The sequence below is a fragment of the Doryrhamphus excisus genome, linkage group LG9 (assembly GCF_037039965.1).
Source record: "Doryrhamphus excisus strain RoL-2023G ecotype Guam linkage group LG9, RoL_Dexc_Guam_v1.1, whole genome shotgun sequence".
In the NCBI taxonomy this organism is placed as follows: Eukaryota; Metazoa; Chordata; class Actinopteri; order Syngnathiformes; family Syngnathidae; genus Doryrhamphus; species Doryrhamphus excisus.
Window position 1 is genome coordinate 17025102 of NC_136365.1, and position 27052 is coordinate 17052153.

Genomic DNA, 27052 nt, shown 5'->3' on the forward strand with positions numbered 1-27052 from the left:
GTGTGTTTTAGCCCCATTTCATCCCTTCACTCTTCACTCACCTAGATTATTTGACGGTGCCATTTAGGCTTTATATCTTCTTATATGTACATGATATACACTGTTTCTTAAATACATTATCATCACTTCCACTCTATTTACAATATAAGAGCTTATCTATATTATAGATGCTTACAAAATGACAAGAAAAGGGATATGTGAATTAAAAAATAGGGACTACTGCTTTCACTTCATCCGAGAGAAGTCTGAAGGCGCTAAGGCGACACGGCAATGTAGGGTTAAAGGTCGGGTGTTTATTTTGGTCATTTCTAGCAGTGTATTTACAAAATGTTGTAATGAGAAACACTATAAAACAGCAATTTTATCCAAATGATGATTGTGGGGTATAATACTGCAGAAGTGTCCAGGGGCCTCACAAATAAAGCTTGCCTACGCACAAAATGGGGCCGAAAAGTTAGCAATAAAGGTGTGGTGCCATGAAATTATATGTTAGTAAGGTTGTTTGTGTATATGTGCCCTGTGATTGGCTGGCGACCAGTCCAGGGTGTACCCCGCCTCTCGCCTGACGACAGCTGGGATAGGCTCCAGCACAACCCTTGTGAGGATAAGCGGTATAGAAAATCAAGAAAGTCAATAAAGATTTATCCACACGCCGTTATTGACTTAAAACATGTGGGTTGTTATTTAAACGAGTGTATAATATCCCGACTATAAGAAATTAAAGTTTGTCATCAATAGGAACATTTATGAATAAAATAATTACAATATACCTCATAGCTTGATGTAAAAAAAAATGCTTTTTTTATGGCGCTGCTCTGTTGAGACAGATGACGGCGGACATGTTGTCACTCAACCCATCTTTTATTTGTTATGCCAATGTTGTGTCTCCCAAATATGATACTATTCCCAATAATTCCGCTTCTTTCTCGTCATGAGTTACTTTGCATTGACCTTCTATGGTGTAGTGGAGGCGTGGAAAGGTCATAACTTGAGGTGGAGTTCCTCAGGGTGGAATCTATCAACCAAAAATTGTATGCACATTTTGGGTTTCATTACATTACATTTTTAAAGATGAGGGTCCACAGCTGAGGCGTAGCAAAAAGCTAATCTAATGATGGCGTATATTTATTTTAGTCAAATAACTAGTGCATATTATTGCGTTGTTCTTGTTGACATTATTCAATTTGTTTCACCCACAATAGCCTTTTAGTTTGGACCAGTTGGTATAGTCCTGCGTGGCGTAGTGCATGATCATTTACATATTCAGACAACCCAGCATGGAAAAACCTCTCACACAGTATTTCAAAAGCAAATGAATTTTGCAGCATCATGAGGAATGTACTGGACGGTCGTAATCGTAATTAAAATAATAATGTGGCTTCTCTGTGGTCTCTCCACAGCCTGGACTCAGTCCACAGCAGCACAAGCTGGCATAGAGGTGAAGTAAGGCACCACACAGTCCCTTCTGTCTGTCTATACGCCATTTCTTTAAGGGAAAAAATAAATCAAATAAAAGTAATAAAGGCTAGACTCCAGCGTCTTCAGATCTTCTGGCACATGTGGAGTCTGGACTTGGATGAGGAGGTGGTATCTTTCCACACCTTGCAAGAGAGGCCCTTGGCACAGTCGCAGCGCTGGAAGATCTCCAAGTTGTGAGAGCCTTTCTTTCTCTGCTTAGTGCACACCTCGCCCAGTCGCAACACTGGCTTGCAGATTTTGGTCCAGAAGTGACGGGCGCAGCAATAGCCCTCAGAACAGTCGGAGGTACGCAAGCAAGGGTCACCTTCATGACCTGTGACAAGGGGTACGAGATGAAGTTAAGCGGTTGTGGTTTGTGGTTACACTCCAAGTAACTTTTTGTTTTTCCAGGTCAAAAAAGGTTCAAGTATGTTTTCTTGTCATTTTCTTGGTCAGAAAGTAATACAGCACGATGCCAGTTTATACTCAGGGTGTAATAATCAATATTGATCATTGTATCGATTCGCATGGCCGAGATGTGAGTGCATCTGCTCATTCACTGGGTATGGATTAGTGGTGTGTCGGTCATGAACAAACGGGTCAAAAGAACTAGTTCTTTTTGTGAACGAAATGAACAAGGTCACCGCCCCTAAAACACCCGTTCAGTTCGTTCAGTTGCAAATGCTTTTTTTTTGATTGGCTGGGTGGATGGGGGTAGCTGACTGAAAGACCGAGACCGAGAAATCGCCTCACAAAAAAGAACTAGTTCTTTTGGCCCGTTCGTTCATGACCGGCACACCACTAATCATCACGTGTTGTTGAGCTGTTGAGTCGGAACGAACGTGAACATGAATGAACGGACTGACTCGACACGGCTGATCACCGGCTTAACCACCAATTGACCGAAATGAACGGATCTTTTTACTGAATGAACCGGAATGATCCGGTTCACTGAAATGAACGGTTTTGCCCACCGCTAGTATGGATGCAATTGACGGGTGAAATCGAGTTTCATTTCGATGCGTTTGTGGGTATCGGTAAAATCCGATGCAAGCGCCGTTTTATTAATGTTCAACTTCACCCCATATGCTGTCCTCAGGTGCAATGAATGCACCATAATTATTTCGCCTTTTGTATTGAATACAGACGGAAGCCGCGAGGCACTTAAAACTACTAGTAAAACAGCATGGACGTTCTCACGCAAGCAGCAGCGAGGAAGTTTCTATATTCAACCCACCCGCAACGTTTAAATCCCATGTTTGGAAACACTACGGATTCTCAAAGAACGGCGGAAAACTAGACAAAAAGAATGCCGCTTTAAGGAGCCGTACAACGACAGCACGTCTAGTTCCTCGTCGGACACCGTGGAAAAACCAAGCAAATCAGGTCAGTGGATCCCCCAGTGCTTTCCAAATTGTCCAGGAGCTATTTGTCCGTCCCTGCAACAAGTGCCCCCCCCCCTCTGAAGCAGGTGACATTAAAACAACAGAGCAGTTGGCTTCTTCCTGGGTACTCCGGTTTCCTCCCACATTCCAAAAACATGCTAGGTTAATTGGCGACTGTCCAAATTGTCCATAGGTATGAATGTGAGTGTGAATGGTTGTTTGTCTATATGTGCCCTGTGATTGGCTGGCGTCCTGGGTGTACCCCGCCTCTCACCCGAAGACAGCTGGGATAGGCTCCAGCACCCCCGCGACCCTCGTGAGGAAAAAGCGGTAGAAAATGAATGAATGAATGTATCCCTAAATTTGCTATGATGCGCTGGTATTGGTCAGAATGTCCAATGTCGGACAATTGTCTCCAGTATGGGCGAGATCATCTCTGTTTTGATTTAGTCTGCAGACTAAATGTAAAACATGTACTTGGGTATGATGGTGGTACCCTCAAAAGTTCTGCTCTTGCTCACTTAACAATTTCGGAACATACCTGCACCTTTTTGGTCCTGGAAAAGAACATACAGACCATTTTTAAATTGCAATTGTGCTAGAAAATGTCTAAACTGGCAGCACATAAAATTGTTTCTCTGCTCTTTTCTTGCGCCCTTTAAGGCTAAGGGTCTAGTGACATGCGATTTATTAGCTACTTTTCTGACAAGCTTGCATTATGTGGTGTCGTGCAGTGTTTTGTGTCTGCGTTTTAATGACCTTCACTAAGTGCAGAAACAACGTTGGGGGTTGCGGTTTCTTCACGGCAGCCTATACTTTGGCTTCACGTGGATTTAAATATGAGGAGTGAGGCAGTTGTCAACATAGCTTGTGGCTTTTCCTTGGAGACATGGAGTGCTCCAGTTATCTTTGACTTTCTGTCACAGGGAATTTGCTCCAGCCGTGTGTGAGTTGTAATTTGAAACGTCTAGAATCGTACAACGCATGTCCATTTTAAACAGGCTGACACGCAATATGTGAAAGGCGTTCCTGCGGTTACATTTAAAGATGAAGTCGTACCTTTGAGAGAATGCTTGGCATGTGTTTTCCCACTCTTCCTCCAGCTGTGGTCTTTAGCAGAGAGCTTGTTGTGTTCATCCAAGGCGGAGATATGAGGCGAGATCACGCTCTCAGAGATAGCAACACAAATATCTGGTAAAGAAAGAGCATTAGCAGACGTTAAAAAAGGTACTCAAACCTGTCCTTTTTTTCTTTACATTTCTGAGACATACAGTTATTGCAGCGATTGCCGGGACAGCACATGGCGTCTCGATGGCATCGCTTCTTCCTCCTGCGGCATGCCAGGCAGCGAGAAGGGGTCTGCTGAGGACTATGGCAATAACTTCCCACGCTGCACTCCTTGTCATTGCTGCACGGATACACCTGCTGACAAAAAACAAAAGACATACATTCACGTCATTCAGACTGTATTTATTCTTGCAAACTCCATCATACACAGCAGTTACTTTCAACACAACTTTTGACCAAAGTTGACGAGATGGTACTGATTAGTGATAATAACGATTATTCTGATCATTTGAAAACCTCGGGGCTGCACGGTGGTCGAGTGGTTAGCGCGCAGACCTCACAGCTAGGAGACATGAGTTCAATCCCACCCTCGGCCATCTCTGTGTGGAGTTTGCATGTTCTCCCCGTGCATGCGTGGGTTTTCTCCGGGTACTCCGGTTTCCTCCCACATTCCAAAAACATGCTAGGTTAATTGGCGACTCCAAATTGTCCATAAGTATGAATGTGAGTGTGAATGGTTGTTTGTCTATATGTGCCCTGTGATTGGCTGGCCACCAGTCCAGGGTGTATCCCGCCTCTCGCCCGAAGAGAACTGGGATAGGCTCCAGCAGTAGAAAATGAATGAATGAATGAATGAATGAATGAAAACCTCGGTTATAAAAAATCGAGAATACTCGCTGCAGCCCTAGTATTGATCATGGTATTAGGACTTGAACAGTCTAGTGGCTCACATAGTTGACTCATGTATCTTCACAGACGTGAGGATAAGCAGTCGAAAATGAATGAATGAATGAAAACCTCGGTTATAAAAAATCGAGAATACTAGCTGCGCCCTAGTATTGATCATGGCATTAGGACTTGAACAGTCTAGTGGCTCACTTAGCTGACTCATGTACCTTCATAGTCCAGAGAATGTTACCAGATTGTTACCTTGAAGAGTGTAAGCGGTATAGAAAGTAGATGGCTGTATGGATGGTTTTCAATGATGTTTTCAAGTCATTGCAGAGACAGATTGTTTGTCAAGTTGTCAATACCTTGAACCTCCCAAGCCACAGTGTTCTCATATCCTAAAACCAACCAAACAAACATTGTCTGTGTGACTCACTCTGCCAAACATGGTCTACTTGTTGTGCCTAAGAGCTTGAGACATCGCAAAGGCCCAATGGTCAGATACCAAATAGGATAATACTACATGGAACCCATGTACCACCAGTGTTGATGTGTACCACAGTGTGAGAATCGATGTGCTAGACCGGCAGACCCCAATCCGTGATGTGTGGTTCACATTTTTACCCAATTCCTTTGTCGTTCGATTGGATGCAGTGTACAAATGATACTATTGGATTTGATTCTGAGATTAATGTATGTAGATGTCGTGCAGGCAAATCTTTCGTTTGTCAAACCGGATATCCAGTCGCAGCGGTTTATTATTCACAACCCTAGTAGTTCCTTTTCACTTTTATCTGAAAAGAAAACTTCTGAACACACAAACAACAAGTAGGAGCGACATAATTACGGGCGTCCAACTTTGACCTCGATGTGACGCCAAAGTATAAGATACTTCTTTGTATTTTTTGCATATATGAACCAGGCCTTGGTGGTTGAGGAACCCTCACCATCTAGAGGTGATGGTCTCGGTACGGTTGCAAACTATGCTATGTTATGTAAACAGACCAATGAACCATTCAACCACAGAATGTTAACGTAACTACAGCTAATAAACCGGAAAACGTTTTAGCATGTAAGTGATCAGCATGTTAAGTCGCTTATCCTGTAGATCGTTATTAATGTCATCCACAAAGGTCTGTTTTGCTTCCTGTTGCGTATTAATCACTAAGATAAGACAGATTAACGGGGAAACCAACTAAGTAAATGTACCCTAAAAATGAGCCCTGAGTAAAGGCCTTTAGAGGAAGTGGTGTCTTGGTATAATTCCTTACACGTGTACGTGATGTTGGAACCGAGGCCAAAGGACTTAGACATGATGTGTATCACAAATCAAGTGAGAGGAGTTCATTTGGAGCAGCGCCAATCTCTGGATCGGTTCCAGGTCAAGACGGCGTTCCATTCCAGTCAAGCAGCTGTAACATCTTTATTCCGTTTGATGATGATCACTTTGATTTTTGGCTCTTTTTGTATTGCATCGGATGGACGCACTTGTCAGGACATTTGCGCAACACAGCAGCCATTCAAAAAAAAAAAAAAACTAGGATGACACAGCAGGATATGATGACTTTGGATTCTCCGACATTAGAACAACATGTTTGGACTGTCGCCACATTTGACACTGACAGATCGGATACAGTGCGGTTCACCACAAGTGAACATGAACTAAAAACAAACTTGAAGGAATTTCCAAATCATTCTGTGCCACTTCAAATTGCCAACTTCCTTTTAAAGAAAAGGGGTATTCCTGGTCATCAAGGCTGTGTCACTCAAAATAAGAATAATTCCAAAGGTAAATGTACGCCACATGTTTCAATCCATCTCGAACAATACTAATACTTCAACGCGTTGGAAGTTGTTAGTCAAACACATGGAGGCAATGATACGAGTGCGAGGAAATGAAAGGGGATATTAAATTGAGACTTCATCCATCACAGCGGCGACGACAGCTAGCCTAGCTTAGCAAAGATACTTCCAAAATGTTTGTAGCATATTTTCCTCAAGCATCTGTAGGAAATAGGATTGATATGTGTTTAAGCAAAGTCATGAAGAGATTCAAACAATGGGCAGCGTCAAGCTAGCTGTTTGCTAAAGCGGTTACTATGTAGATAATCAGCCTTCTTTATTAAATTCTTAATAAAATATTGGATGACGCACAACCTTAATGGATTTCAGTTTCATACATGTCATTTTTTTATTGGACGTCCAAAAAGAACAAAAACGACAAGTTACACTCAGGACAAATGACGAATCACGCTAATGAGCCAGATTATTTACAAAGCGAAACCGCGTTCTTACTGGAAATTTGTCTGAAGTCAAATTTTGCGTAAGCGAAAACAAAGCGAGGCTAAACCACATGTAAGGAATCCGACTTCTTAAAACAACAACAACATCGACTTAGGAGAAATGCACTGTAAGATTTTCATTACAAGAGGCTGTTTACACAAGCTAACACACACTAGCTTTCCTAGCTGCTACTACAAACATATGCTACCTCGATAGACAGATTTGAGATATAAGGATGGAAAATATGATTTTTATATTTTTAAATATTGTTTTTCTTTTAGCAATTAGCATGCTAATGCTAAACTGCTAACTGCTAGATCTCTTAGTGATGGATGGATGGATGGGTAGATGGGTAGGTATGTTGGTAGGTTTTGACATTAAAGTCAGGCAAAAAACTTGATAGTTTGTGTAGTAGCAACTTAACAAATACACTCAACAAAATGTTTTTTTTGGTCCAACTTTTCATGACTTCACCTCAAAGATCTAAAACTGTTTTTATGTACACAAAAGGCCTATCGCAATCTCTCTCAAGTATTGTTCTCAAATCTGTCTAAGTCTATGTCACTGAACATTTGTCTTGATTCCTCACCACCTCAGCCACCTAACAGGTATGACATATGCAAAACTTGATGAGACAGACTGGCCACAATAAAAGGCCACTCCAAAATGTGTTGTTTTAGCACACAGAATAATGGCACACGTGTCTTTGTAAACGCATAACAATGATATGTTCATCTTGTAATACTTAACTAGCTCGTGCTAATATGCTAACTGCAGCTACTCAGGCTATGCTAATATTTTGTTTGCTGAAAAAAGGGGTAATTTTAGGAATTGTTTCCTTTGGAAATAAGCTACTTAAGTCATACGTGTGGTATCATGCCATGTTTTTTATTAATAAATTGCTGCGTTATCTAATCTAAGGTGGTAAATATGGTGGAGGACGTGAAAAATATGCTGTTATTTCAATATGAAGACAAATGGAGGTGAACACCTGCTAATACTTCATCGCAGCACATATCTTAATCTGTCTCTCTGGTCAGTCAGCAGGCTTGGATCCATTACAGTGGCTTTGGTGAGTGTGCAAGAAAAATGGTGCCACACCTCTTCCATCACAGCCCAAACTGCAGGCCAAGTCTTTGAAATATGCTGATGATTCAAGCCCCCCCCCCCCCCCCCCCACTTCCTTCCAATGTGATTATCTGCCCTTATCTTGCCATATTTTTAAAAGCCTCATTCGCTACTTTCAAGGCAACTCAATTGGGATGCATCTCAGTCATCTGTCGCTCCCTTATTTTTCCTGGACACATAAAAGCGCATGCAGCCTTTAGATCATGCACAGGAAGTGGCCCTGAGAGCTATTTACGCCATCTTGCCACATGCTGGCTGCGGCGATAAGGATGGAGACAGAGGCAGCGGCATGAGGGAAGCCCCCCGATTGGCCTCGACTCGTGCTGCACTCGTGCTGCGGGATCAGCAATGTCTCATAGAGATTTACTGAACCCCTATTTACTAGCAAAACATCATTCCACTGTATAGCTCAACGGAACTTTGCTGGGAAAAACACTCAGTCAGTGGCATGGGGGTGCAGTTTCCCACCAGACTTACGTTAGTAAACTTGGATATACTTCGGAGTAGTCCGTGTACAGCCATTATTTTCGTGAGTATACCCAATAGTGCTACTTTTAAACAGGCTAACTAACAAGCTACTTTTCAGCATATCCAAGTGTATCGATTCGGACTTCCTTATATGAGCTGCAGATTGCCTGCACTCAGTAAACGTGGACCTATGTATCCGGAAGTCCTCAGGAGTGCTAGAGAATGTGACCAATCACAGCGAAGTGGGGGTAACTAGAGGAGGGATGTATCGATATAAATTAAACAGGCCATTTGGTTTGAAAGCAGGAAGTCCATGGAAAGAGGTGCAGAATCTGGAAGCTCTAGAAAGCGTTCTGTATGGGTTATTGTGTGTAGCTACTCTCTAGGAGTCCACAACTCAATACAAAGCGTGGAAAATGAGCATAATGGTTCCCCTTTAAGGTACACAGACATACTGACTTGTTGTCTTAAATCACATTTATGATTGCCTCTCTCATTAAGAGGAGGGCCCTACTGGCTCCAGGTTGGGGCCCTACTGGCACCCAAGGGACCGGCAGACTGGAAAGACCGCGAGACAGGAGACTGACTAATGGGCGCTAACAAGCCGCCACACCTCTCCTTGCCCTTCACAGCTCATTAGGATCACTTAACAGTCGTTTCTTTGGAGCGCGGGGGTAGGCGAAACCCTCGTTGATAGTCGCGCACAGAATGAAATCAAGGTAAAGCTCACTGACTGATGTTCTCACTGCATGGTGACGACTACAAGGAAAGCGTTCCCTTTGTGCCACCCACAAGCAAAGGCTCCGGGTCAAGCTTTATTTTGTTTTGTAACTTTTTATAGAGCGAGACTAAAGTTTACAAGTTCTCTAAAGCTGGCCAAAAACTGACATGACTGCTTTGGCTTCAGCCACTACATCATATTAAAGTACAGACTTGTTGTATACAATCTGACATACAATATATTTGACAGTGATCTGTCCAAATTTAAACAAAATGTCGAAATTATTAGTTAGAATAATGACAGCAGTTGTAGCTGCTACTACTAATCATTTATGTTGTGTAGTTATGTAACGAGACATGTAAAATAGATTGCAGATTGCGGTAGATTAGCTTTTATGTTTACGCTAAAAGAACTACAGTTCCGGGAAGTAGTGAATTTCTAACATAGGCTCTACTATCACGTTTTGATGGAAGTCATATGCAGCGATCCTGTTTTGTTCGGACAAATCTTAAGTAGCTTTTATCAAATGTAGACTTACTATGACTTCTTCTTGGACATTAACAAAGCAGCAGATGTTGAACTTTGATGAAAACCAACAACACACATTGTGAGCAAATTACGCTGGAACACAGCTTAATGTAGGTTCCAATCCTGCCTTGTGCACTGCCACTTCCACATTACATGTATTATCATTCACAGTAGTGATGCCACAGTTCACAATAAGTCTAACAACAACACAATTGTGTATCAACTATCATGAAGTAGTTGATGCAACACCAATTTTGCAGTTGTTTTGTTTGCGTTATTTATTCACATGTATAACAGTTAAGAATGTGTGTTAAATATATGAAAAATATGAACATTTCAGCTGTCCGCAGCACAGCCTCTGACATGTTTGATGGCGCTGCAAAGTGCTGAAAGCAACTTGTCATAGCCAGAAATTATTTTCAAAAGCTGCTCTTCTCTTCTACGTTTAGTGACTAGAACATGAAAACCTCACACAAGCCTGCCAGACCTCAAATTTGAACGACTGCTTGTCCCTCGGCCGCCGTGATAATATGTAGCGCGCTTTGCTATACAGACCACCAGTCTGCCACCAGTAAAAATGAGGCATGTCCAAGTGTGGATGGCGTATAATGGCATTTATGACAGCAGCTACGTATGCACACACACATACTGTGTGAGTGTTTTTGCTACCAGGAGGTTTTCCACAGTTGTAAAGTTGAAGCCACAGCTGGGCCTGGGCCAAATCATGTGACTTAACATGACTGGACCTCAGCATCCCTTAACACTGAGAGCCATTTATGAGCGGAATAAATCAAAAACAGGTTAAAAAAAAGGACACATCTGTCATCTGATGTATGCACTGTCGCCTTTTATTTAACTCTTTACCTTTGCACGCTCATTAAGAGGCTTTAGAATGAACCGAGCATGCTTTTTGGGGGGTCAACGCTTCCCATTTAATTGTACTGGACATGTTTTTCTACTGATCCCCCACAGGAGGGCAGTATTTCTGGAAAGTAGGCAGACATACGTACATACTGTACATACACCAGGACCCCTCTTTACAAGGTGAAGTCCTTGATGGTCAGCTTCTTTCTTAACCCATTTGCTTCTTTTGTCATTTCAATGAGAGGATTAACAATTTTGTATGGTTTGTAATACAGTGTGGTCCTACTTTATGCTATAGTAGTGCTATATCAAGGTGGCCATTATGGCGATCACAAAGGTAGTGTGGGTCACTTTTTGTTGATGATATGATATTATCCCGATTACAGATAAACTATGTCAGCGTTAAGATGCCTATATCTATAACAATAATTATGCGTTCACTTGTACCAGTCTTTTGCATGTCATTTTTATTTATTCTATACAGTATTTGTAATGTTTGATAGCAAATGTTAACTGGATGAGCCCTACGTTTCACTACGCTTTCTTTTGGCAAACAGTCACCAGAATTGCCTGTCTACCCTGTTACCACTTGACAGATAAGGACAGGAAGAAAAGACTAAGAGAAAGGTATTTAAATGAATGCTTTTCATGTTTAAGCCTGTGAAAACGACCCTAATGTTGAGGTTACGGACAGTAAATTTAAATAGCATGCATGACACAGTAACGGCAGTCCATCTCCCATGCAGCCCATCACCACAGCTTCAAAAAAAATTCCCCCAAAGATTCTCTACATGCCAGGTCGGCTGTTTTAAGTACCTACTCCAAAAATGCAAATCAAATTATTTTCTACATGACGGAGGGTTCTGCTGCTTTTAAGGACCAACTGCAAAAATTCTAGCCAAAGATCCTTTATATGGCAAGTCTTCTGAAGTATGTCCTAGAAAAAGTCAAAAATTCTTCTTATGGCAGGTCTGCTGTTTTTTAAAGGAAAACTGCACTTTTTTTGGAACTTTGCCCATCATCCACAGTCCTTATGTGAGACGTTCTCTTTTCTGTGCATTATAAAGCTATAAAAACAGCTAAAAAAAGACAGTACTAAGAATGCACGCAATGGCAAACTGTTATATAGCCATCCGAAAACACTCCAGAAAGCGTCAACAACACTCAATTTACATATAATCTGACGCGCTTATTAACCAAGTTACAGCAACATTGTTATTATTATTATTTACATTGTTGCTCCGATTGTAGCAACTAGCTTCACCACACACACGCCTGCCACGCTCATAAGCCTCCGACCACTACCAAAAAGGTAATGCTACACAAATTACAACATTCAAAGAACTGCAGTACTCACTTGCCTCAGTTAAGGTCAGTGTTCATGACTTTACCATAAAAAGACACTGGGCAAAAATGGCCTGCATGGCAGTGTAACAAGACCAAAACTACTGCTGAACAAAAAGAACATTAAGGCACAAAAAACATCTTTTTGTTCCCCATTACCAAAAGTTAAACTTATTGGAAGGTGTGTTTATATAGTAACGCCGCATTTCAGAAAAAGAACATCATACCAACAGTAAAATATGGTGGTGGTAGTGTGATGGTCTGGGGCTGTTTTGCTGCTTCAGGACCTGGAAGACTTGCTGTGATAAAGTGAACCATGAATACTGGCGTCTACCAAAACATCCTAAAGAACAATGTGCGTTGTGACAAGCTGAAACCAACTTGGGTTCTGTAGCAGGACAATGATCCAAAACACAGCAGGAAGTCCACCTCTGAATGGCTGAATAAAAGCAAAATGAATCTTATTGCTTTGCTGTAAACCCTCCAATGTGGCTGAATTATAATAATTCTGCAAAGATAAGTGGGCCAAAATTCCAGCATTGTAAAAGACTCATTTCAAGTTATCGCAAACGCTTGATTTGCTGTTTAAGTCCCTACTGCTAGTCAAAGATGTTTGTTTTTAAGTACCTACTGCAAAAATGACAGTCACCGTCCTCGATATGGAAGGAGCATTCTGCTGGATCGACTGCAAAAATACTCCTCTATTTAACATGAGTGGTTTGCGGTTTTTGAACTCTGTTGCAAAAAAATGTTAATCATTCCCAAATTTTAAACCGAACTTATGTGCCGCCAGTTGAACTACTGAGCATGAAACATTACATGTATTCAACTCAATCCCCATTGTAGTTTATTTGACATATTTTGGGAAGATGAAGCACAGTTTTTGTCATGTTCCCCTCCTCTCTTTTCCCCATAATTTACTGACGAACATCCTCCTTTTTGGGGAAGTACATGATGTCACTCACGAGTTGAAACAGCATGGACTGATAACTGCAAGTATGGATTAGATTGTGGGTAAAATGATATCCCCGATGTCACAATCCCATAATCCCAGCGAGGAATCATTCGAATGACGTTAAAACGTCCCGACAAGTAAACGCAGGAGTGTGGGGGCCGTTGGTGTTAACTTTTTCTCACATTTCTGCTGCCATTAATGATTTATTGTGGAAGTGCACACAGTGGCGTCGCGTCTGAAAGGCAATTAGGCTTTATGAGGAGGGGAGCCAGGGGATAACCATGCACAGAAAAGGGTAGTCTCTTTTAATGTTAAACTGCTGCCACTTAAAAACACTGCTACGTACAAACAGGACTATGCTTAACCTGTATTTTGATTTGTTTCAACACTTTCCCAGAGGGATTAACGGGAATAATTAACATTAACTTTACATATAGACGGCCTGCAGCATTTTCTTGTATCTAAAGAAGCACTACATGTTAAAGCTATGGGAAGTTGCACCATTGTTATTTAGGCTCAATTCAGACACTGGCATAGAAAGAGGAGTTCAGAACATTCAGAGATTCTCACATTACTTTAAAGATGGATTTTTATGTATTTTACGGAAATTAAGTAGCATTTTTATTTTCTATTCAGTTTCCAAGTATCACTCAATAAAGGAATATTGTCACTATTTCCCCCCACAAAATCCCTGAAATCCCTTCTGCAACCTTACTCACTTTCTCCATCATCAATCAATCAGTGTTGGTCTTCAACACACAGTTTTAGAGTCTTCACACTGTAAATCTATATAGTCGGACCTACTGTGTGTCGCTGTCTTTACCTTCAAAGTATGACAACAATATGCTGTTGTACTAAATTTTGTGGAAGTTTAATGAAAAGTTTATGAAAATTGGGTAGACTCAATCAAAAATGTCCACTTTTAGATATTATAGTTAATGCAAGTATTAATTTAACCATAATGTTTATTATTGCTGTGGTACTTTGCCTACTAATGAGATATGGTTTGTCTCCTGAAATGATGCAAAATGTTAAATAAAGGACATTATCTTTGCAAAAATCACAATATCGGATGCAAGTCTTGTATTGCAGGTTAAAAATTAGTTCATAAATGTATAAATCATCCATAATGAGGTCATTACCTGTGCAAAGATGCTGTGCTTCTTGCCGGTGCTTGCGTGCGCAGTGGCCGTGCGGTTGGAGGCAGCTGCAGTGGGCACCTCTATCTCCTCCGCTGCAAGTAGAACCGGTTTGATAGAGTTAAGCTTAGGGCGCCCCTCCGGTACCTGGCACGTCCCCATCCGCACAGCGGTGGCGAGGAGCAGCAACAGCCAGCATTTATTCCAAGTGGAGACCAGCATCCTTTGGAATTTAAAAAGCCCCAATTGGAAGGAAAAAGTGTTGGCAAAGTGTGTAAAGCTTTGTGCCGATGATTGTGTTTGTTCTCCCGCAAGATCACACAGCAAGCAAAAATGTGAGCATTTGTGGAGTTTTTGTGTAAAAGAGCAGGGTAGTTAAAAAATGCGGAATCGCGAATGAAGTTCCACTCTGCCTGTGTGTGTGTGTGAGTGCTGACTGAGTGAGTGAGTGAGCACATCTTCTCTTTATAGCATCCTAAAAGAACACTCTTCCTCCGCCCCCATTCACAAAGACTGACACAAAAAGGACTGAAAGTGATCTCTGTCTATGTAGTCTATGCTGTCTGGAGCCCGGCTGGCACCAGCAGCCCCTCTGGGAACAAACTATAAAAAATTATACACTGTGTACTTTAACTGGGCCCTTGACCCTCACCACGCATTTTTTTTTTTACTGCAGCACAGGAAATGGAACATCAGGGTTAAGTTGCTCTAAAAGCGCTTTGTATGAGGGGTGTTTTATTCCCCCTTTTAATTAACTGCAAGTTAAGTGGACTTCTGGAGAGTCACCGTGTTGTAAAATTGAATAGAAAATGCAGAACGCATTGCTGCAGTGTGACCATCTCGCAGTTTCTGTTAGGTCGTTCTAACACAGAATGGCCACGTAGGTGGTCGGAAGTTAGGCACAGCTGATCAGATCCAAAAAAAAAAAAATCCAATGCCATACAAAACAGTGGAAAATGATGTTGTTTATGAGATCACAAATCAGCCAGGATCAAAGGACTGAATGTTTTGGCTTTTTTTTTTTACTTTGAGAGACGTTTGTGCCTAAATCGCTGTTTTTTTTTCCCACACCTCAGTTTTTGCCCAAAATTTTCACCAATATTTTGCCTCTGTTTCTATACACTGTTTAGTTATTGCACAACATTGCCCTAAAGTAACTATTCTATTTGCCTTGTACTGTATTGTTCTGTAAAATCGAGTACCCAGTTTCCCAGTATAACTGCTAAATAACCCACCACGGGGCTAAAAGAAGTTGTGAGTGCCAGCAATATTTACCTTTAATAATAAATAAAACAACAAACAACTATTCTAACAATCTTTTCTGCATGTAAAACTATAATAAAAATGTATTTTTGTTAATATTTTTGGGCATCTGGAATAGATTTGTTGGATTATTTCCAATGGGAAAAATTGCCTCTATGTTTGTATGTTTCTGTTTTCGTCAAACTTTGTGTAATGAATTAATAGGCAAAATTTTTCCAAAGAAAGAGGTTATCGCATCACACAAGGTTTTACTTTTTCTTTGGATTTTTTTACACAACATTTGAGAGGAGAAAAACTAGTGATTCCTGTGGGAAACTAGTTTGTTGTGTTTATGCATTGTAGTTTTATTTTTTTTTTATGACAGTCAGGTATCTAGATCACATTTGTGATACAACTTTATATATATTTTTTGATTACACCCTTCTTACCTTTTTAAAGATAAATTACTTTAATGTTATTTTAAGGTATAATTTTAACAAAAACATTGACTAATTGACAATTTTTCCACATGGAATTACATAAATTGGGGAAAGTTTCACCCTGGAATTTATTCATTATTCTCAATGGGAAAATATTTCTTACACTAAAATATATATTTTAAATTATATTTTTGTTATTATTTTTGTCCTAAGGTTTACCTAATGTTGTGTCCAGTAAATACACATTAAAGGCCATTCTATTCTTCGTCCCAACAGGAAGCGAGTATCTGGTGGTCTCTTTTCAAACCAAAAAGAGTGTGCAGTGGGCGACAAAGGTGACTAAAGCAGTATCACCTCCGAGCATCTACAGTTACATCAAACAAGTCCAATACTTCCTCCCACTCCCCAGTGGAGGCGCTCCTCCATTGTCTGACACAAAAAGACTTTGACACTTTGAATTGGAGCCTTTGATGGATGGCTTTTGAGGTCAGAAAGCCTTTACCGGTGTTCTGTTCCTTCCACCTTTTCAATAGATGTCTCCAAATTGTGTACAGACTTAAAAAAGAAAAGGAAAAAAGGCATTATTATCAGGCGTAGAAGTCATGGAGGGAATATTGTGGGAACTAATGTTGGCTGAGGTTGGGAATTGGCTGTTGGGTTTTTACATTGACTAAATGTTGTAGCTAACTGGCTAACATAAAGCAAAAGCAATTCTGGGTTGTGTTGCTTTCCCATGAAAAGGGTCTGTCCAAATCTGTGATTTTATTTATTTTTTATTTGGAAATACATAAAAACACATTGAATCACAAGCATTCAGATATCAGCTTTTGCTCATCTTTCATGAAGATTGACATTCAGAAACACAGTGTATCATACATAGATAGGCTTTCTTTATTGTCATTGTACAAGAACACAGCAGAGAAACTGCCAACGAAATGTCGTTGCCTGGCTCCCGTATAATAATAAATTCATTTATTCATTTTCTACCGCTTTTTCCTCATAATAATAATAATAATAATAATGTGGTGAATAAATAGATGACATCAAATATGAACAACAACTATCAGCCTTTGTTTCCTGCTGCACATTTTCTTCACGGTTCTTCACAACAAAAGAATAGACAAGAAAAGCTGTCTCCTTTGCACTAATCTGTCACTAATCTATCGAGTGGAATTCAATTTTGCTAGCTCGTTCCTTAGATTGATAGATAAGCCAGTGTTAGGTTTTCTAGAAAGTTGTGTCTCAAAACACAGAAAAACAATATTTGTTGTTCTAACTAGTTCACCTCTGTTTCATGTAATCTAAACGTAATGGGTTTCACATGGAGTGGGGAAGAAGGACAAAGTAAGACAAAAACCTACCTACCACTTCCACACGAAATGGGAGGATAACGGTGCATATGCCATGGTTGATTATATGCAGCGTGAAGGTAATGTCATGTAAATCTTTTTGGACTTCTAATGGGCCATAGTCAACCACAAAACATCGGCCATTTTAATAAATTTTTGTAAACCCGTGATAGAGTGAGGGAGCAATGTTGCGAGGGACGACTGTAGCTCACTTTTTTGTTACCTTTTACAGCCCTATGAGAATGTTTAATGCAGCTCCTGCTTATAAGTGTACCTCTTGTTTTGGCCTTTGTGTCTATTCTTTAGGGACAACAAACAGCTTGGCATGAGTTTGTGCGTTTAAAAACCAGATGCGTTTGGTTGGTCTTCATTGCAAGCAGCTGCCAAGAAGACGGAGTGAAAGTGTGTGCGCATGGCAGCACAAAGAACATGGAGCTGCTTCAAAGCTTCTTCAAAGCCACTGTGACATCTTCAAACGACATGCACATGAAGCCCCGCAGCTCCAACATGTTGATGGTCGTGCGGCGACCATGCCGATAAGCTACGGCTACGTTCACACACAGGAGAGCAGTCGACAAGAGGAGAGCAGAGGATCTGGATAGAGGAGGAGACGGCAGAACTTGTGGTGAGCTTTTTGTTCTTGGTAATTCCTCACAGACGCCGTTTGGCCAGAGAGCTGTGTCATGTTTGTGAACATAGCTGACTGTCAAAGCGCTCTGCAGAGGTCGCACATTAAAAAGATAAATCGCATGACTAATGCAATTATGGTTTTGATGGAGAAGATCTGTCCAAATATTTTTTGTTATCAGTTCATCTGACAGAGGGGAAAAAAACAAAAAAGGCATATACAGTGGTATGAAAAAGTTTTTTTTCCTTTATAAATCACTGGTTGTTTGGATCAGTGATTTCATATGGCAGACAAACATACTGATGATTGATAAGTCAAATGAAGTTTAGCGGATTTACAGAATAATTGCAATAATGTAAACAAAAGTAGGCAGGTGCATACATTTGGGCACCCTTGTTTTTTTATTGATTTGAATACATTTAATTTGGTTTACATACATACATACATTTAGTTTGGTAACATTTTCCTCAGTTATCAGAATGTTGGTTTTAGGGATGAATGCACTTTTCATCAAGGACACAATTTCAGAAAAATGATCAACATCAAATATCTCTATATATTGTTGGTTACATTCATAATGCATCTAACCATTGTTGTATGATCCATCTGTTTTTGTCAAACTTTGCGGAATTAATTAATAACCAAAATTTTTCCAAACAAAGAGGTTATCCCATCACACAAGGTTTTACTTTTTCTTTGGAGTTTTTTACGCAGCATTTGAGATCTGTTTATGTATTGTAGTTTTATTTTTTTATGACTGTCAGGTAACTTTTTATACATCTTTTGATTACACCCTTCTTACCATTTAAAGATAAATTACTAATATTATTTTAAGGTGCTAATGTTGTATGGTATTTGATAATTTTAACAAAAAAATTGACTAAACTTCAATGTGCAATTTTTCTACATGAAATTACATAAAATGGGTTAAGTTTCACCCTGGAATTTAGTCACTATTTTCAATGGGAAAATGTTACACTAAACTATATTTTTAAAAATGATATTCATATTTTTGTTATTGTTTTTGTCATAAGGTTTATGTGAATGCATCTTACTATTGTTGTATGATCGATCGATCCATCCATTTTCTAAGCCGCTTATCCTAATTTGGGTTGTGGTGGTACGCTGGAGCCTATCCCAGCTGACTTCAGACGAGAGGCGGGCTACACAGTGGTGCACACCGGTCGCCAGTCAATGGCAGGGCACATACAGACAATACATATGGACAATTTACATTTGTGGAATGTGGGAGGAGGCTGCACGGCGGACGAGTGGTTAGCGCGCAGACCTCACAGCTACGAGACCCGAGTTCAATCCCACCCTCGGCCATCTCTGGGTGGAGTTTGCATGTTCTCCCCGTGCATGCATGGGTTTTCTATGGGTACTCCGGCTTCCACATTCCAAAAACATGCTAATGACCATAGGTATGAATGTGAATGTGAGTGTGAATGGTTGTTTGTCTATATGTGCCCTGTGATTGGCTGGCGACCAGTCCAGGGTGTACCCCGCCTCTCGTCCAAAGACAGCTGGGATAGGCTCCAGTACGCCCACGACCCTCATGAGGATAAGCGGTAGAAAATGAATGAATGTGGGAGGAATCTATCTATTCTATCCACTCATTTAACGCTCATGAGTTTTCACACGTTTTTCTGCTTCAAACTTCCACACATAAACTCAATTTCAAAGGGTCACGTTTGATTCGGTACTGCTCCGATTTGGGGGGATTTTACAGGAGAGCATGCCTTGGTGGAGTTCCGTGTGAAGCCCCGCAATGACTTGGTTGTGAGTCACTCTGATAAAGCATTGGGGCGACACCCAGGCTGGGTGATAAACAAACGTTGTCTTCTTTCCACCTTCTTCCTGGCATGCAGATGTGGTGACGCTGGATGTTCAGCAGGTGGCTCCCAAACAAGGGGAAACCCGCCCTGACTCCAGACTGATGTGCGTCGGGAGTTGTTTTCCCTTCTTTAATACAACTGATGACGGCGCTTATACTCTATTACGGGAATATCTCAGCATGACATTTAAGATGGATTATGGAGAGGGAAAACCCTGCCATTAGGAGTTGTTTCCGAACAGGATATTGCTTCGTGTATTTCACTGGCTAATTTATATCCATCGGTTTTGTGGAGATGAGTACGTATCAGGACACGTTCCTTTGAAGGTCTTTCCAGAGTAGATTGGAAAAAAGAAAAAAAAAACATGTTCAGCGTATGTTTATGATTAAGAGGGAGAGCCTCTCGGCCAATAAAGACAGAAATTAAGAAAAACAGCTGTTTGCTGCAAACCAGACTGCAGTCACACAAACACTCGACCTTTCAACTTAAGCGATTGTGCTAGCTCTCAGCATGTATACGTTTTTCGAATAAATCTCCTGTTGCGCTACATTAGATTTGCATGATTCACCACTTTATTTCACACAGAGATGTTGAAAATTGCAAAGCCATAACAGCAGACCCTGTCTTTATTTGAAACATAGCTGATAGTGCTGATATCTTACAGTATGTCGCAAAATTAATGTCTCTTTTGGGCTCCTTCAGCCTGGGGTGAGCTATTTCAAGAGCCTAGTAGACTGGCGCTATTTATTTCTAGTTATTGGCCTATGGAGCTCAAAGGATTTTGCTCCCTGAAATCTGCCTAGCAACAAGAGATCTCTTACTTCTTTTTACGCACAGGGCTAACTTTCAAGCCGAGTTTCGACTTAATATAGTATAAGGTAGTGTTTTCAGTAGTGAGCAGCCACTCTGACCTTTAAACATAGCGGTCTATACTGAGTAGACCATTTCTGCGTGCGGTTAGGACTGGCATGAGCCACAAATAAGAGGCATCAGGTACGAAAAAACGCTCAGGAGGCCTCGGCGTCTGGCAGCTCCCAAAAAAATAAAGATTTACGACGTCTCTGAGCCCGTGTTGACTATAAATACCATATTATCATGACAAACCATTGAATCGATATGGTGCAGCGCCATATTAGATAATAGCTCCTGTGGGAGTTTAATAACACATACAGTGGCCTGGACGTTGCAGATAAATGTAAGCTTAATTATGGCTGCTGGCGAGTGTCGATTAGTTTTGACAGTGATGGTGTTTTAATTGAAGCCAGACGTTACTAGATGGATGTGTAAGTATATACATGCTATGTGAGTGCTGCAGTAATTACTACAGTATAGTTTTTAGCATCAGTGTGGCGCTCCAATGGCGTTAAAACAAGTGTATACGTTTTATGCTAGTTGCTAAATATGTCCTACAGTGCAAAAAACTGCACTATGTTGGTAGACTATAATTTTCCATAGGCTAGACTGCCTATTTATAACCCAAAGTGCCAAATAATTGTTTTAAGTGGACTTCATTCTGCTGCTTGTTTAACATGTTTAAATGCTCATACTGTAGAAATCCTCCCCCTTGGGACTCTAAGTGGTTTTCGAATAGAGGATAAGGGAATCTTAAAGAACCAAATTATAGAATGAGAACCAGATTTATTTATTCCTGACAACAATACCTAATACAGACGTCCGGGCTTATCTGCAGTCCCTGTATGCCTACAAGTAAGCATGTCTTATTACAGCGCAGCTGCAAAAAAGCCCCCTTCCTTTCCCTACCCGGCCTTTTATACACTCGAAGTTGGAGTCCTGAGGCTGGGGTCCTGGACCAATCAGCTTTCGCCATTGCCCTTGCTTGAACCGCTTTCATTGTGTTTCTCCTTTCGTTTGTTAGCTGGGGCATCAAGGCGTTTTTTCCTTTGTTGCAAAGTAAGTTGTCATATGCGTACTCGATGTAAGTATAAATATCTTTTGTCTGTATTTGTGAGACTATGTGTTTGTTTTAGCTTTTATCTTTAGCTAGCAAAATTGAGCAAACACCTTCAATACTTAAACCAAGCAATCAAGCCGCTAATGTGACAATAGGAGGAGAAAAAGTGTGGTTTCTCGATTAGATGACGCAGCCAACATTCTCAAGAGCATGCAGAGGTAGATGAAGCTGTTTGTTAAAAAAAAAAAGTACATCATGAGGTTGCCTACAGCCACAGCTCTGTTAAACCAACAGTTACCTGGCAACTGCAGATGGATTTTTTCGGCAACTATAGGCCAGGCATGCGTAGTGCAATTTTTTTTATCTGTTTTTGCAGATCTGTAAGGGAACGCTGATCACCTGTGATTAAGTTAAGGCAGGTTCTAGGTTCTTTATAGCTATCTATCGCAAATGAGTCAAGTTGCTAGTAGTAACCGGACAGTGTCATGCTTTTGTAGCAGGGTCACAGATCACATGTGTCATGTAACGAATGTCTTCAAACGCGCCTGTAGCTTTAATCTGACTTAAAGATCTGCCCGTCTTGAAAAAGGTACTTCTTTGTTGTAAATGACTGTTGGTGACATCATCCCACTGTGATCACTCGCTATCATCAGCGTGTCGGTGGATTGAATGACCCACCTCACAATGCTCCATTGTGTCCCCTCCCAAACACTTGTGATTTTGCGGACCTCTTTGTACATTTCGTTAAACTAGCACAATTTCCTCCGAGATCTTTTAATCCCGCCACATTTGTGAGCACTCAGCCTGTTGCTGACTGCAAGACAATGAGGAACATTCCAAACATTTCCTGTCTGCCTTGCAAGCTTGCTTGGGTTTTGAACAGGCTCTCGTCTTGTGTAACAATTCCCAAGATGGTAATTATCACTTGTGATGGATCATGAAGTTTATTGATGCGCACACATATGGGAGATATCACCCGCAGAGTCTTTGATACAACAGTAAAAAAATAATTGGATTGTAAATATGCATTGTTCTGTCACTGAGGTCAATAGATTATTTGAAAGACAGAAATACATCAATAGCCTCAAGGGACCTCATTTTCTTATTGGCATCGTTCTTTATTGTATCATCCATCACAGAACAATACCATCTTTCTTGAGAGCTTACTACATTTACTCAAATTGCACAAGTTAAGACCTGCATTTGGGGATGTTACCCGATACCGAGCGGCTTTGTTGCGTCTTCTTCTTCTTGTTGTGTACTTCCACTCTAGTTTCTTTACAATTATAAGTCATCTTCTTAGTTTGTTCCTTGGTAATCGCACCCAGCGTAGGTGATGTTGAGGAAAACCTGCGCTTTCCACATTTCTGACAAAGTTTAAACCCCCATAAATTCATGTGTCCCTGAGGACCCCCACTTTTCTCTCCAGACACCCACTTTTCTTCATAAAATAATCATGCTGGAATTTCCTCTCCGGACCTCTGGAGTTATCTCGACCTTTTACATCTGTGGCATCGGCAATATCCTCCGAGGCACATGGCTTAACCCTCGAGAGGCCCCTGAGCATCATATTCATCACAGCACAGCTGAGTCAAAAATGTCAGGGACTGGTCACTGGTTTGTGTCCACATGCACCAACATAGAATGGTTCACATGAAGTCAAGTCAACATTATTTTTATAGCTGTAATTCACAGTAGACGTTACAAATGACAATTGTGGTATGTGCTAGCACACATAATAAAAACTATCCCTCAAATTTTATAATCATTACATAAAAAAATCAATGTGTAGTTGTATGTTCCGCCCGTTTTGTTTGATGGCAACCATGTTTCTCATTAAATCTTTCTCAGATTTTACAGACATGTGCTTGTCCTGGTTCCCATAGGCTGTAGCGTTTTTGTATCCTTGCTAAAAGATTCTTCCTCATCCTCCTCAATGAACCGAAGACTCATACAACGGGAAACAGGCAGTCCTGCACAAAGGAGATTGATTGACAATTGTCTACAGCCAATCAGTACGCAGAACGAAACGAGCGGGTTCTCCTTTCGCCAATAAGAACTACTGTAACTCTATACACATACTGAGATGAAGTGGACGAGTTAGGACACGTCTTCAACCCTCACATGAGTATACAACAACCTCTACTGGTAGCAATGGTAAATACAATGACAGACGCATCAAACAGAATCACCGATACGTCACTCTAATACACCACAAGGATGCAGAACACAATGTACGTTCATACGCTGTTAAAAGAATTCTGCAAAAAAGGTGAACCGCCATGTAGCGAGGGAACACTGTATTCTGACTGAAAAATTTAATATTTGTCCTTTAATATTTTAGTTCGATGTTACTGAAATTAAATTATATTTCTCATCATATTGCAAATGTATTCTTGTAAAATTGCATTTTTTCTCATTTTTTGTAATATTTTTACTTTATTCTCGGAAAATGTTAATTACAACTGTTTTACCATTTCTGCTGTTGTTTTTATTTATTTTTTTTAATTTAATTTAATTACAACTTTTTTCTCTTAATATTTTTTATTCTTATAAATTATTTAATTTACATTTTTTATTTTTATTAAATATAAATTTAAAAAAATACCATTTCTGCTGTTGTTTTGATTTATTTTTTAAATTTAATTGAATTACAACTTTTTTCTCTTAATATATTTTTTTATTCTTATAAATTATTTTATTTTAATTGTTTTATTTTTATTAAATATAAATTTTAAAAAATTACAATTAAAGAATATATATTTTTATTTTATTCAGTTTTCAGACACTTTGGACGCCACTGGCTGACACAGTGGACCATGCTAGCAGTAGAGGCAAGGGAAACTCAAACATAACTAAGACTCAGTGTGGGGCAGCCATCTGCCTCGACCAGACCAGCTGGTTTGTTACAAAGAAAGAGAGGGTCGTGATGAGTCTCAAAGCCAAGTTGAAGTATGTTCCTGCCGTGTGTGTTTTCAATTTTTCAGCACTTTGTATGCGCTAACGGTGATAAGTCAAGCCTGGCAACGTTTTTCAAAGAGCGGCAGAGTGCTTTCATGAGATTTCAGCTTTTAATGAACCAACAAGAAACCAAAGGTCTGCTCGGACAAACCACCTGTTCAATTAGCTGAGGGCTTATCGTTGTGGTGCGTTACGTCATCGCTGCGACCGTGCTACAATCTGACCCTGTTACATTATAGCGGTAATCAATGTTGTTTCCAAGACTATTTCACCTCTCTTGTCTCAGGACAACGTGTGTACAGAAGTAATGACGCAGTTTTGAAATATAAAAAACAAACCAGCATCAATAAAAAGGCACCAATAAGGCCGGCCGTTCTAGCAGACAATTTGGAGCTGTTTTTAAAGTGGAGCAGTTTCCCATCATTGTCAGCATTGGCATACAGGAGCAGCCTGGATGCAGGGAATACACGTACGAGTGCCAAAACAATGTCTTAATGGACCATTCATCACTAGCTTCACATCAGCCATCTTTGATCAAACAACATTGGCAAATATTCGCATATGTTCAGCTCTTGGGCTGTAAGTCTGAAGACAAATCGCGGTGAGGCTGTCTTGTTGTGATCTACTATCATCTGGACTCGTATTGTTGTCTTTTTTTTCTCCTCAGGACTAATGGCTTTGCCGTAAAAGTCTCACATTTGGCACCAAAGAAAAAGCTGTCGAAAGGCATAAACATATCGTGCTTTTTTTAGCTACCATTTCTCCAACAGTGGCATTTTTATAGTGGAAAAAAAACCTTGGGTATGCTACACACCCAAATATATGACTCTTTCTTACGGTTTAATGAAAAATAATAATTCACTGTGTGCTGCAATAATATATACATAATGATGATAACAATAATAATATCCACTTGTTGCCAGGCATAATTCATATGGATCAGTCATCCCTCCATAGCAGGGCCAACATCAAAACTACAAAATTGACTTTTCTTGTTTTTTGAATAGAAAAGAAATTTATACGCAGACAATTTTATAATAAATGCTTTTCATGGAACTTACTTTTTTGGTTATTTAAAAAAAAAACATTTATATCAAAAATCACTTGAACGACTTGTTCATTTATTAAAAAAAAAATCCCATCTACAAATTTTGATTTTTTTGAACATTTTTGGAAAATATTTTAGTACTACTTACTTACTGACTACATACTTACTTACTACTTACCTACTACAAAACAGTGACAATATTTTGTAAAATTTTGAGGGTTTGAAAAAAAACCCTCAAAATATATTTTAATATTCATATTTAAAACAAAAACTAAAGAAGTAATAATTCTTGGATTGTTTTGTATTTTAACAAAATTTGCGATTCCATGTTTTTCATTGACTGCACGGTGGTTGAGTGGTTATCACACAGGTCTCACAGCTAGGAGACCAGTGTTCGATTCCTTCCTCGTGCATGCATGGGTTTTCTCCGGGTACTCCGGTTTCCTCCCACATTCCAAAAACATGCTAGGTTAATTGGCGACTCCAAATTGTCCCTAGGTATGAATGTGAGTGTGAATGGTTGTTTGTCTATATGTGCCCTGTGATTGGCTGGCCATCAGTCCAGGATGTACCCCGCCTCTCGCCCGAAGACAGCTGGGATAGGCTCCAGCAACCCCCGCGACCCTCGTGAGGAAAAAGCGGTAGAAAATGAATTAATTAATGTTTTTCATTGGCTGCACAGCGGATGAGTGGTTAGCGCACAGGCCTCACAGCGAGGAGACCACTGTTCGATTCCACCCTCGTGCATGCGTGGGTTTTCTCCGGGTACTCCGGGTACTCCGGTTTCCTCCCACATTCCAAAAACATGCTAGGTTAATTAGCGACTCCAAATTGTCTATAGGTATGAATGCGAGTGTGAATGGTTGTTTGTCTATATGTGCCCTGTGATTGGCTGGCCGCCAGTCCAGGGTGTACCCCACTTCTTGCCCGGAGACAGCTGGGATAGGCTCCAGCATACCCGTGACCCTCGTGAGGATAAGTGGTAGAAAATGAATGAATGTTTGGGTGTTTTTGGACATCTTTACCAGTGTTAAAAAGACACACCACTGCTGTCCGGTAGAACAACAGTAAACTTGTAGTGATGCTGCAGTGACGTAAATTTGGTTAGAAGTTCCAGCAACGACATAAGATGACGCCACCAACGTAATAATTGATGTTGAGGGAGAGAAAAGCCCTTCTTCGCCTGATCCATGGAGCAGATGTTGCACTTCATGGAGGTCTGCTACTTGAAAAAAGGGCGCTGATTTACACGAACAAAAGCTGCAGAGGCCCTGAGTCCAATTAACTGCTAATAGCTAGCTTGGCAGCCACACACACACACACCGCTCAGCTCATTTTCACTCTTATGTGCATGACATGTTGTTCGGTGATTTTCACTTCACTTGCAATAGTTGCTAAAATGTCT

At 40.4% G+C, this 27052-nt stretch overlaps 2 protein-coding genes across 3 annotated transcripts in view; one reads left to right on the plus strand and one right to left on the minus strand.

The window, feature by feature from the left end:
• Nucleotides 1-1065: 1065 nt before the first annotated feature.
• On the minus strand, nucleotides 1066-14727 carry dkk2 (dickkopf WNT signaling pathway inhibitor 2). Of its 2 annotated transcripts, none has more exons than XM_058070868.2 (4): nucleotides 14233-14727; nucleotides 4115-4265; nucleotides 3903-4034; nucleotides 1066-1792 (listed from the first exon to the last, which is right to left on the minus strand). In XM_058070868.2, exons 1-4 carry the CDS (start codon nucleotides 14449-14451, stop codon nucleotides 1542-1544), a joined length of 753 nt encoding a protein of 250 aa, XP_057926851.2. In that variant the 5' UTR covers nucleotides 14452-14727; the 3' UTR covers nucleotides 1066-1541. The 2 variants fall into 2 exon arrangements, with proteins under 2 accessions (XP_057926851.2, XP_057926842.2); XM_058070859.2 differs by having other exon boundaries at nucleotides 4115-4268; nucleotides 14233-14724.
• sgms2a (sphingomyelin synthase 2a) overlaps nucleotides 2763-27052 on the plus strand; it is a 54650-nt gene continuing 30360 nt past the window's right edge. The window contains exons 1-2 of the mRNA XM_078793518.1: nucleotides 2763-2844; nucleotides 17567-17885. The gene's annotated coding sequence lies outside the window, so the exon portion shown is untranslated. The remainder of the gene's footprint in view (nucleotides 2845-17566; nucleotides 17886-27052) is intronic.